The 12,851-nt window shown below is 42.6% G+C and overlaps 1 protein-coding gene across 2 annotated transcripts; it reads right to left on the bottom strand.

The window, feature by feature from the left end:
- Positions 1-2,722: 2,722 nt before the first annotated feature.
- Positions 2,723-12,847, bottom strand: CCNL2 (cyclin L2). Of its 2 annotated transcripts, XM_035344538.1 has the most exons (11): positions 12,476-12,847; positions 11,635-11,709; positions 11,264-11,373; positions 10,872-10,992; positions 9,541-9,605; positions 6,560-6,659; positions 6,369-6,473; positions 5,998-6,139; positions 5,117-5,234; positions 4,938-5,030; positions 2,723-4,074 (listed from the first exon to the last, which is right to left on the bottom strand). In XM_035344538.1, exons 1-11 carry the CDS (start codon positions 12,803-12,805, stop codon positions 3,720-3,722), a joined length of 1,614 nt encoding a protein of 537 aa, XP_035200429.1. In that variant the 5' UTR covers positions 12,806-12,847; the 3' UTR covers positions 2,723-3,719. The 2 variants fall into 2 exon arrangements, with proteins under 2 accessions (XP_035200429.1, XP_035200430.1); XM_035344539.1 differs by lacking the exons at positions 9,541-9,605; positions 10,872-10,992; positions 11,264-11,373; positions 11,635-11,709; positions 12,476-12,847 and adding an exon at positions 7,007-7,177.
- Positions 12,848-12,851: the final 4 nt, after the last annotated feature.

The raw sequence follows: 12,851 nt of genomic DNA, 5'->3' as shown, positions 1-12,851 counted from the left end.
ATCTAATGACAAACAAGAAACGTCGGGTTTAAAAACAGACACTCCCTCTATGTGAATGACTTCTAATTACTAATCCACAGCCTTCAGGTCAGCAGGGTTCAGTATGAACAGTGCAGAAGTCAAACTTGAGCAGAGCAGCCACCCCTCCCAGCAGTGCCCCAAAGGCTCTGCCATAAGCCAAAGCCGTGATCAGTTGTAGCACTTCAGGCCTGGCCCCATCAGAAGATCTTAAGCTGGCTTCAGAGGCAGCAACCAGCTCCAACACTTCTGCCTGTTCCCCAAAGGCACGTGCAGTGAGCTGGGCAGTGACAGGCTCAGTTTCCAAGAGGTGAACCTCTCCCACCACCCTCTTTTCCCAGATAGGTGCAAAGGGTCCAGCACCCAGCTCTAACAGGGAATTTAAAGCTGCTTATCTGATCACAAAAATCCCAAGCCTTGTTTACTTAATCCTGTTTTGAGATGGCAAACAGGAAGGGTTTGTATGCTTTTCCCTCACTCCTACCATATAATGTGAGCCCCAGCTTGATGATTTTCAAAGAAGTGTTTTCAGAAGTCCAGGACTTTCTACTGCAGTGACAAAGAAAGAATCTCATGAGTTACAGTTCCGTATCTCCTGGAGATCACCTATACTTGTTACCCATGCACTTTACTCATTACTGTACAGGGGAGAGGACCAGCACCACTTTGTCACACCAAATTCTAGGTGTGACAGATAATAGAGGTCTCAGCCTTCAGCACAGGAAAGGCAGAAAAACTACTTGTATTTATTAACTCTGTGGGAATTTGCATGCATGTGGTTGAGCCTTTAATCTTGGATTTTCTGAACAAAGTGGAACAACGCACTGCCTGCCCTTACGGCTTCGGCTACGCCACCAGAGTAAAAACAAGCACACCTCTCTTAGAGGTGCAGCTACTCCAGCCCGATGACTCAGCCCCCGTATTTCAACAGTTCTGTTTTACACTTCCTCTAGCTACTCTGAGCATCTTCTCACAACCCTGTCTTACTGCCAAGACATTCTGTGTAGCTATCTGTATTGGGCTTTTTGCTGGTGGAGACAGGTTGTTCTCTCCTGGAACAGGATGTCCTTTAATCCTGTGATATAATCCCTTTTGTTTTGGAACCAAACCACGTTAACGCACAAATATACACATACTTTCTCTTGCTTTCTTCCTCTCCAGATTTTAACAAGTGTTCACGGAGATGATTACTTATTTAGCACTGTACATAAGCACAGTGGTTTGTAAAACACACCTGTTCATTTTTCTGCAGAGTGACATGGTGTTCACGCTGAAGAATGTACATAGCCTGCATCTTACCTTTATCTTTGTCCACGCTACTTGCGCTGGATGGCAGTCACGCCTACTGCTAGCACACTTAATTCCTCCCAAAGTCTTTCTGGAGGAAGCTGCAGCTGTGAAACCTGCCTCCCCCTCCACGCCTTACCTCAGGAAACGGACAAGTGGCAGCTTGGGAAGCATCCAGAGCAGAATGAAGTAATCAAACAAGGAAACACTGACTACCTTTTAGAACTGCAATTAGTAAACAGATTGGAGGTTGACTTGCTCCAAGTAATAGCCAGGCAGTAAGAATTCAAAAGACTTAAAGTGGGAACTCTTTAGAGAACACTGTTACTTGAGTTTGTTTGTATTAGAAACACCTCCAATAGATCAAAGTTACTTTCGATATCGCGTTATCTTTACGCTACTTTAATACTCTGACTTCTACTCAATTATTTCGCATACCAGGTATGGAAAAATTAGTTCCCATCCGTGTGCAAAGGTCAAGATAAGGTGTACAGCTTGCTGATTCAGGAACTGATAAAACAAGAGGCTACTCCAGTTAAAACCAGTCCGCGCAGCTTCATACTAGTATCTTTCCCCTACCCTGACTTACAAATTACATTCCACAGTAGTGCTCTGTTGAAGCTCCACAGGGCTTTCCCTCGATCCGCTGCCTACCTCAGTTAATTGTCATTTCTCAGCTGAAATGTAATCGGAAATACGGTAAAGATCTATGAAACGACAACTACTAGTGTGAGGTGACCAGGGAATAAGGAATCTTCTCCCCAAACAGGAAATATAGGGGCACCTACTGAAACTACCGAGTGACGATGTGTTTAGAACAGGTAAGTTAACTATGTTGTGGAAAGCAGCAACTTCTATTATGGAACAGAATACATCTACCTGGTTCAAACAGAAATTAAGTCAAAGTAACACAGAACAGGCCCACTGGTTGTGCCACAGTAATCCTATGTAATCTCCAGCTCAAGAAAGTGGTAAGGTAGAGGGTGGCTAAAGGATGACTGCAAACCCTGTCAGCTGACTTGCCTTTATATCAAAAAGTAAGGTTGCAACGAGAATGGTTTGGACTACGTGTCACACTCAGTGTTGTCACAGTGAGGCACCTGCAAAATTCACCACAGAGATCTCTCATGAATCTCATTTTCCCCCACAGCAAACAGAGAGAGGTTAAAACAGCAAGCAGTGTTCCTAGGAAGATCTAGTGACACAGCTGAAATAAAAGCACCTTATTTCACACGCTGGCAGCAATTACTCCTGCAGGATGGCCCCAGCACACCTGCAGTATCTATATTCAGGGTGTAACATCTGAGTTCAGTCTTTAGTCTACCATGATTTTTTAAATCTTTTAAATTCACCACCATTTTTTTTCTTTCCTTATGAGTAGGCACAGTGGTATAGCTCATAAGAAACTACTATGAAGTGAATTTAATATAAAATCAAATATTTTAATGAAATTAGGGAGCATGAGTGTGACAGCTCAGATATACCACTAGAACTGATACTACTGGGCTGTGGGGTTTTTTGCTCTTTTTAAAATGCTGTTCTTCAACAAGCATGCAGATTGACAAACTACTAATTCTTCAGTGTCAAAGATCCTGAGTAAAGAATTTCAAACCACTTAAAATGTATATATAGGAAACGTCTTATGAGCTGGTGGCCTGCACACAGCATTGCACAGATAAAAAATATACTACTCTCAATACACAGAGCTAAATACTTTCACATTTATCAGAATTTTCTACACAAGTCTTTCGATAGAGTTCAAGTTTTGAATTTTCTGTATATATCTTCCACCTGTATTAAACAAATGCTTATTTACATTGTGGGTAAAGTGTAAAGGCTAGTAAGGCCGTACTCCCATACTGTACTGTAACACTGCAAAATATATATACACATATATAACCTAATATAGGCATCGGTTCTAAAAAAGTCACCTTACGTTTGTACAACATCATTGAGTCAGTATGAAAAGACAGCTTTGTTAGCACCAAGCCACTCCAATGGTTTTTATGAACAGTCTCGAGCCTTCCAGTTGCCCAGGGAAGGACCTTTCAGCACAGTACTCCCAGTGCTACTGAGTAAGGGAGGTCCTGCTGCAGAACTGGAAGGCCCAAGCACTGCACTATGGTAGGTAAATTACTAAAGAGCAGGCATAGAGCATCCAGAGACGAGCTCTGCAGTGTTTTTAGGTGACGCGCCAGCAGAACAGTCACCGAGACAATTATCAGAGTCCTTTGTGTCATTCTGTCTCGTTCGCATCTTTCCTTTGGATTCATGATAGTAAGTACAGAGTTACCAGCAGAATAGACATTACTGAAGCCACGTGGTTTACAAGCCACGTTAACCCTATGCTGCAAAGGCCAAATGGAGAAGAGCTCCACAGCTTAAATTCCAAAGGAAAGACCTTTTTCTACTGCTCATCGCCTGTGCCTGCTGTGGCCAGGATGGTCGCGGTCATAGCGATGGCTTGCTCGCTCGTAGGAGCGCGAACGCTCATGCCTGTGATTTCTGTAGTAGTGACTCTTCTTCTTGTACTTCCCTGAATGATCGGAGCGCTCCCGGGACCGGCTCCTGGAACGCGACGAGCTCCTGCTGCGCGATTTCCGTGGTTTGTGTGCCGAGTACTTATAGTCTTTTGATTTCTTGTAACTTCTCATCTTGGAACCTTTGTAACTGGAACTGTGGTTGAACTGTCTTGGAGGAGAGTCACTGCGGCTCCTCGAACGGCTATGGGACTTCGAGCCACTTGACGTGGAATAACTTTCACTTTTCCTATGGAAGAAAGAACAGGAAAGAAAGCGTATGATTTTCCAAGTAGAACTACTCCACATTAGCTCCTAAATGTAGCCACAATACATCCACACACCCTAAGTACTGTACAGACATGCTTCTCACTGTAGGCCTGCACAGTTTGAGGCCAGACACTTGATTCTGTATCCCATGAAAACCAATCGCGTGCCCCAGACTCGATCCCTCTGGTCACAGTGTAAGTATTGGCTGTTAGAAAGCCCTACCCATTTGGAACACAACAGTTGTGTCACAGTTCTAAATTTCTCCCTCCCTGCTTCGAAAAAATGCTCGAATATTTAACTTCTACATTTAAAGTGCTGCCAACCAAACGAAGATAAAGCTACTTCTCCTGTTTCAGTTATAATACTATTACCAAACTGCACAAGACTGGAGTCGATAGCTACACTCCTCTACTGTCTCTTAAGTTTCCCCTCCATGGGAATCATGGCTCTATTTTAGTAATAACAACTTCCTACAGGTTGTAGACAAATCCCCAGCTTGAAATAAAAAAGCAAACAAACCAAGCTAACCCTGCTGCTTGGGCCACACGTCACCAATAAACAGACCGAAATTAGCAAACATCCTGATACAGCTCTGCCAAGTAGACTTAAAAGCTGTAAGCGTGACAAGGTCAGACACTGCAACTCCCCTGCTCTGTAAGCCAAGGCAATACAATTCGCAATCAGCCGTAACGTTTCTGGAGTAATAAATACTGGTTTATTACGTCACAGCTTCTCTGGTGGAAAAACTACCAAGCTCACTCCCTGAAAACATATTTTAGCACTTCAGCACAGTAGTGTGGGCGGTTCTCTAACAGCGTGCCCTCCTTTTACAAGAGGCCTTACCTGTGCTTAGGAGATGCGGATCTGGATGGTGATCTTGAGTAACTTTGATCTCGACTTCCACTTCGACTTCTGCTTTCTCTTCCTTTCTGAACGCTGCCAGAAACAAAAAACATAGTTAAAAAATTGTTTAAAATAATAATGGGGAAAAAAACGAACTTTTTTGTAAAAAAAAGCCTTACCCATTCACTGGACTATTTGAACCCGTTCTTTTTGCTCCCTCTGTTTTCCTTTTAGCATTCTTCATTGCCTGAACAGGTAGCGGTGAGGGTTTATTTCCTTTAACCTCTTTTGGAGACTCTAGAAAAAGAAGCTTTGGTTACCTTATTTTTGAAAGTTTGGGTACTACCTGGCAGAGGGTAAAGACTGAAGCCTTCCCCCACCCTGCTTCATTTTCTTTGTAATAACCTTTACTGCATACATGCTGTCTGGGTACAAGTGCACACACGAATGCACACACAAGCACCCACAAGAAGCAGATCTGAAGAACTTCAAAGAAGACAGAATTTAATCTGAAACACTTCTGCCAAGATACTATTGAGACCTTACTGCCAAAGTAATGCCAAGGAGTTAACTGCAAGAGCAGCATGCTGCTCACAAAGCCACTCCGATAAGGCAGAAGAGTAATTTCTTTCTCTTGCTAATGATTCCCTCTTTTTAAGGGTAAACTGAGGATGTAGACTGAAAATCTTAGACCAAGTATGCAGGAAAGTATTCCACACCTCTCGCCCAGAAACGCTACTTTTGCCAGAGTTCCTAATCATATGCATGCTCTAGTATTTCTTTAGCACAACAAGCCAACTGCAAGTGTTTAAATTTATTGCCAAAACCACACTGGAGCAAGTCTCTCTACTGTATAAATTTAAGCTAGCTTTACACTAATTTGATTTTAGCCTTTACCTATCTCAGGAATTTAAAAGCTACAATGCTATTCAAGATCTGCCATTGGGATAATTGATAGAAACCTGCTTAAAAAAAAAAACAAACAACCACGTATTTATCCCCTACGTAGAAATATACATACGAGATGAGAAAGCATTCCAACAACTCATCCACAACTTACCATTTTTTGGTGCAGGGGAAAATCCTGATGGGTTATCCAAATTTGGGGCTCCTTCAGGTAGAAGACCTTTAGCTTGTGCTTTTGCCTCTTCAATTGCCAGTTTCTTCTTTTCCACTTTACTTTCCAGATCAGACAAATCAACCTGCAAGGACAGGAGCCTGCTTATGACAAAACCCAGCAAACTACACTTTCTGCTTACTCACAGCAAGGGGAGTGGGTGGGGATACAGATACAAAGACACCCAGATCCTATGACCAGTATCTTGTTCCACTAACGTACTAAGCTCGCAGCTAAATTCAAATATAAGGTTTTCCAACTCATGTTTCAAACTGCAGTCTCTACCGAAGGTTCATATATAAAGAAAAACAAACCTTCTTCCTAGTATAGAGCTGCAAGATTTTTATGCAGATTTCTTGAATCTCTTCCTCTGTTGTTCCAAAGAGTAAAAACCAGTGCGGACGATTAGGAAGGGGAATCTGAAAGGGATGGGAAGAAATACTCAGGTTTTCTGCTTCTATTAGAAGAGCTAACAAACTTGAAGTTAATGGAACTGTACACTCACCTCCAATGTTCTAGCTGCAAGGTAAATACATGCACAGGCAATGCTTTCTGGCTGAAATCTTACAAAGACATCTGTTCTCAGGCTATCATTCATGTAATTCCTGAAAGACAGGATATCAACAGAGTTGCAGGGCACAACAGTCTCCCGCCCCCCCACCCCCGTTTTTTTTCCTCCAATAAAACTTCTAAAACTATTATTTCTTTCTGCATTCAGTTACTAGACTTCAACAATACACTCCTGTAAACCTGAAGAAAAGCTGAATTATTTTACTAAAAAAAAAAATCCCTCAAGGGAAGGGAAGTGTGATAGGAATTAAGTCTGACTGACTGGCTGGCTGCTGAAAATTCAGTTGTGAGAAGAGAACCAATTTTAACTTCACTTTTCCCTCTGGATCTTGACTGGCTTGCTCTCATGCACTAGCCAAGAATTTTCATCAAGACAACATACAATATAATCTGGAGTACTCAGTTATAGACTTTTAGGTTCACATGTTTCTCTGCAATGTCTGAACTCAGATGGTTTGTTGAAAGCAGCAGCTCCTGTGGCAGTCCTCCCATGAAAACATGGTCCACTTCAGCACACACCAGCTTCCACTGGAGATTTAAGGGATCCGTTTTCCTTTGGAAGCATTACTTTCCGTCCAGAACAAAATTCTTTTCGATGCAAAAAGCAGACATAGAAGAAATCAGGGCGTTTGGAAACATCAGTTTGGGAGAATACTCAGTATTCAGGCAGATCTCTTCTTTGGCATGTGAAATATGGTTTCCAAATTGTCCCGTTTCAACAAGGTTGCTTAAAATGAATATTCACAGAATGAGAAAACTGTAAAATATTGCATATAATATTCCAGTCAGTACACTTGAAAATTATTCTTCTAAAGTCTTAAATACACAACGTAACTTCCTCTGAATCTGTCAGCTGAAGTGCTTAAAAAAGATCTAGATTTTTGAGCACATGCCAAGCAAAGTATCAGATATGGAAGAGCTAAAATCAGAAAACAAAGTCCTCAATAAAATAAGCTTTCCAAAAGCAGTAATTGTTTATATGGGTACCCAGTATGTAAGGATTCACTATGCCCCAAGACATCCAAATCAGAGACCACAGTCTAGACACTTGTATCCAGTTTAGACAGGGTAGCAAAAAAGAACTTGAAACTTCTGAGTCTCAAACTCCATCCCAGGCATCTTACATTCTTGCTTATACAAAGAGCAACTGCTGCCCTGGAGAAGCAGGGCTAAACATGAGCTCATCTTTCTGGGAGAAAAGAACTTTAAAACCTAGTTATCTTGCTCTCCCTTCACTCCTCCAAAAGACGGAACAAATCTTTTACCAACTAGAATAGGAATAGAAAAGTGGTACTTCAAACATTTTGAAGTCACACATCCTTTTCCTAACTTCTCAAGTTGAAAAACATGACTGCTTCCAAGCTTGGCTTCTGTATACTTTCCCTGTGGGCTCAGAATCAGACACATGAGGAAATGAATCCTTGTCACAGTATTTTAAGGAAAAGGTAATGTAAAAATGCATACTTCAAAAAAAAAAAAGCAACCACAATTGCACTGGATATCCACCCATTTTTAAGTACTGGTAGCTACAAGCGTCAGTACATGAATGTTATTTTTACATCTGAAACGTTTCTCAAATGGGATTTCTTCCTTCCTCCTCACCTACTCCTTCCTTTCGTTAAGGAGCAGAAAACCAGTAATGAGCAGTAAGTAACTCACATCTGAATACTTGAGAGGATATCTCAAGTTGAAGGGACCCACATGCAATGGGACTAGGAATACTGGTAGCAGAAAGTTATTTTTAAGTCCTAAATCAGTATTACATAGTATTTTCTATCTGATTTACAAATGGAAACTAGATTTCTTCTGTTAACTCATCACTTTACGACTTAAATCCCACCTTCATTTGCTTTATCATCTAAGAACACACAACTTTGATAGTTATAAAAGTTTAACATTAAAAACCATTCAGAATATTAACAACCAAGTTATGAAATATACAACAATCAAAAAGCACAATGAAAATAAATAAGTTGAAGAGTATAAGCACAAGAAGTAGTTGGCCAGTTACTATACTATCGTGTGTATACCACCTGTCTAGAGTCAGCCTTCTCTTTGGAGAGCCTGCTTTGGTTTGACTGAAGACGGCAGTTATCCCTGCACCATAGCGCTTGGGCAGCAGAGGAGAAGTCTTAGTCACTTACCCTCAGAGGCTACCCTTTGATTAAAAGAGTACAGAAAAGAAAAGTCAAAACTGGTTCTCTACACACAGGTCACAGTACCAGACAGTTCAGTCAGCAGAAATATGATCTTTGGATTCACTCAAGATTTTTAAACCATGGTACTGTTCAAAAGCACTATTGTTTATCTATGTATTGTTATCTATGTATGTTTAAGACCGGGAATTTTACATAAACTTCCCAAACCCAAGAAAATCTTTATTGTAAGGAGAGCAACAAGGCAGAGGACATTCCTTGGCAAACATGAGAACAATGAGTTTATCCAGTCTTAGAAGCTGATACCTTGCATTATCCATATGGATAAGAGAAATTTATCTGTGCTGAGAGGTTTTGACACACCTGTAATCAAGCTCAAGTGCCGGGAAAGACCATTTCCCAGCACTGATAACAGACTTTACCTACACAGTTTTCTCCGAAGAACAAAAAGCAAACAAAAAAAAACACAAGAAAACCAGAAAACCAAAAACTAATCAACGTTTTCCCTTCAGCTGAAAGGTGAAAGCAGAGAGGAGGGAAGTGAGAAGTCAGGGCGGAAAGCTACCTTACCATTAAAACAGTGCCTCAAACTTAAGAGGACGATCAACATTTGGGTAGTAGTTTGGGGCACTCCAAGAAACACTGGAGCTGTCTGGTGTGGCCCACAGTCACTTCTGAGCATTGTTGCCCAGAGTGCTTCAAGTGACATATTTCTGCTACTGCCCCTGCTGGTCTCTTAGAACAAAGAAAATCAACTTACCATGAAGTCTGGACCAGGTGTTGGTTACGTTCACATTCTAATACCTGAAGGTACATAACGATTATCTGGAAGATATGGGTTATTGCGTTATTAACGAGAAGCTTGAGAGCCACCTATATATTTCAGAGGGACATCCACGAGGCATCCGCTATTTTCTTTCAAGCTCTAAGACACTCCACGAGTGTCTGCAACATCTCCAAGGTTCACCCACACAACTTCTGCTCTCCAATGCAAAAGTTGCTGTGAGTTGACACACGACCAGATCTGACCTTCCTAGCTCTCCGTCTTCTGAGCTCAGTCATCATGCTATTCATCTAGAAGTCTCGTCTTCAACTGTTTTCAAGCTAGATAGGTTCTCCTATACAATTCATGACTCCTTTTTAGCTGTAACTTGGGAAAAATACAGCTAGCTGTAATAGGTAACAATTGAAGTGTAACAGCATTTGCAGAGAACAGACCTTATGTGTTTTGTGTCACTGGTGTGTTCAGGTCTATGTCCTTCTTAGGTTTGAAAGGAAACGAGAGGATGCAGACTAATAGATACGAATGTATACCATTCAAAGTCCAACTGCCCTCCGGGGTTACTGGCATTTCTGAAAATCAAGTAGGCTCACAAAGAAAATGCAAAGCTACTACAATAGCAGCTTTTAGGGAAAAAAAGCAAAATTCCAAGTTCTGCTGCTTCTGAGTAGAGAGTTTTTTTACCATCCTTATCAGCTGGTACAAAAAAAGCTATAATGGAAATACTAAGGGTCCTAGCGTAAGAACTTAATATGCTTACAGTTGGTATGTCTTTGAAGTATCATCCCAGTCTGGCATATATTTAAATAGAGAATCATTGTTTCTTTTCAAGTCAAGCCCTTCACACTTGTACTTTTTAGAAGAAACACTGCTAAGTAGCTCATTTGGGCTCATAACCTCATCCTGTTTCCACAAAAATTGGACACAGTATTTCTCTGATAAGATAATCATAACCCTAGATCTCCAAATTCCTCTCTGTAAGATTCCATGTTTAGGTAGCTTTGGTGTTAGAAAACTTCAACTATGCACATAAATAGATTGTGTTCTAAAAGCAAAGTATTCAAGTTATCTTGGACTTGAAGGAATACTTAACATCTGCATCCACCTCCAGTCGTCATTCAGCAGTGACACAAGACCAACTAGTAAGAAACTCTTAAATGAGAAAGAAGACATCATAAGAAGCTAGCTTTATGGAATTAACTAGCGTTATCAGGTACAAACCAGACAGCTCCCATGCAGTGAAGCAGTGTACTCAAAGCATGTATACCATAATAAATACTGATCACAAAGTTAACTTGTACAGTACAAACCTTATGAGGATGCTTGACGTGAACGCAAAATCCCAACTCCTTTAAAACTCTTCTTTCAGCCTTAATAATTTGGTTCTTTAAGTTCACATACTCTTGATCCAGTATTAGAGGTACAGGTTTTCTGCAAACAATTTCAAATTCCAAAGATGAACTTAACATCAAGGGATACTTATATGTAAGTTAAGCCATGTCCACATAAAAATGAAGGACACCGCTGCTATTTATAACATCAAAAACCTTTAAAGTTTGTCAACTCACTTTTTTCCTTAATGAGATCTTTTCAAGATGTTCTCTGATTAATTAAACAGGGAATGATGCAAGTATCAGCCCATGAAGTTTAGTAATTAAAATACAAAACAAGAACTTCAGATTATTTCAGAGTCTAAACCTACTTTTTTTCTCGCAGATGTCGAAGACGATGGAACACGTTAATTACATCCCTTATGCGCCTTGGTGCTTCTTCGATTTTGGATGCCAGGTGAACACAGGCCATTGACACATGCTGAAATATAAGTATTGCAAGACACTGATGTTTTGCTCAAATCTGGAACTGATCGCCTCCAACAGCTTAAGGAGGGATAACAAGAGAAAACGGTGGTAAAAATAGGAAATACTGAAAACCTTGACAAAATTAGTACTGTGTAGCTCTGTAAAGTCACATCAATCAGTAAATCAGATCTATAGATGCAAATGCTGATCTCATCTAGGTTGAGAACTAGGCAAAAGTGATGAAAGATCAAATCAGTTTAGTAAGTTTCCTTACCTCCATGGAATGCTTCACAAAAGACTTGGTGTAAAAAAAACGTTGAAATAGCACCTGTCCTGTAGCCATTGCCACCTAAAAAGGAAAAAAACAAAACAGATATTAATAAAATAATTTGTGGGTCTAGAGAAAAAAAGTCAGATTTCAACAGGTTTAAGATCAAGAAAGCTACTTAAGCTGTAGTTAAATTTGGAGTTAAGTTCGGTAGTACCTAAAGAAAAGTTGCATTACTATCTTAATAATGAATGGAGTTGTCTGAAATGGTATCGACACCACAAATCCTATCTTTGGATAAAAGACATGCATTAAATTGAAAAGACCCAAAATGTTAGACCCAGTAAAATCAAAGTTGTGATATGAACCCAGAAAAATACTTTTTTGGTGTGGGGAGGAAGTCAAACCAGATCACGGTTTTGTTACGCTAACATCACGATTTGAACACCCGAGACTCGGGTAGTGTGGAGACTTAAAAGTTTCCCACCCAGGTAACGATGAGCCTGCCCACAAGAGAATCTCCCCAGCCCACAAAACCTCACGGCGCTCCCTCCCTCCGCACCTCTCCGAGCAGCCCTCCTTTCCCCCAGCCCGGCCCTAACAAAGCGCCGCGGGGCGGCGGCGGGGCGCTGCCCTCAGCCGCTTCCTGCCGCCCGGGGAAGGCCGCAGGCCCCGCGGGGAGGCTCGGAGCCGCCGTGGGCCGGGCCGTTGGCCACGGGGGGCTGAGAGAAAGCCGGCGAGAGGCGGCGGCGCCCCCCGGTGTGAGGCCTACCCCCCCGGTACGAGGCCTGCACCCCGGTGCGAGGCCTGCCCGGCGGCAGCGAGCAGGCCGCGGCCCGGGGCCTACCTGCGGGAGGCGGAGAAGGATGCCGGCCGCCTGGATGAGCTCGCAGCCGGTGACCCGCAGCTCGGTCTCCGTGTCAGGGTCGAGCCCGCTGCTCATGGACGGCGTGAAACGCAGCGTGTGCTCGGGCAGCAGGCAGTTCTCCAGGGTGATCAGCACCCCCGAGTACAGGCGATCGCCGATCAGCACCGCGCCGGGGCCCGGCACCGGGGGGCCGCCTGGCCCCGCTTGGGGGGCTCCCCCCGCCGCCACACCGACCGCCTGAGGCCCCGCCGGGCCGCCGCTGCCGCCCACCGCCGCCACGGCCGCCGCGCTGCCAGCCCCCGCCGCCATTTTGTGGTGCCGCCGCCTCGCCCGGCTCCGCGCTCCCTCACACACA

The sequence above is a fragment of the Oxyura jamaicensis genome, chromosome 21 (assembly GCF_011077185.1).
Source record: "Oxyura jamaicensis isolate SHBP4307 breed ruddy duck chromosome 21, BPBGC_Ojam_1.0, whole genome shotgun sequence".
Classification (NCBI taxonomy): domain Eukaryota; kingdom Metazoa; phylum Chordata; class Aves; order Anseriformes; family Anatidae; genus Oxyura; species Oxyura jamaicensis.
Note: the sequence above shows the minus strand (reverse complement) of the source record. Positions and strands in the feature narration are given on the sequence as shown.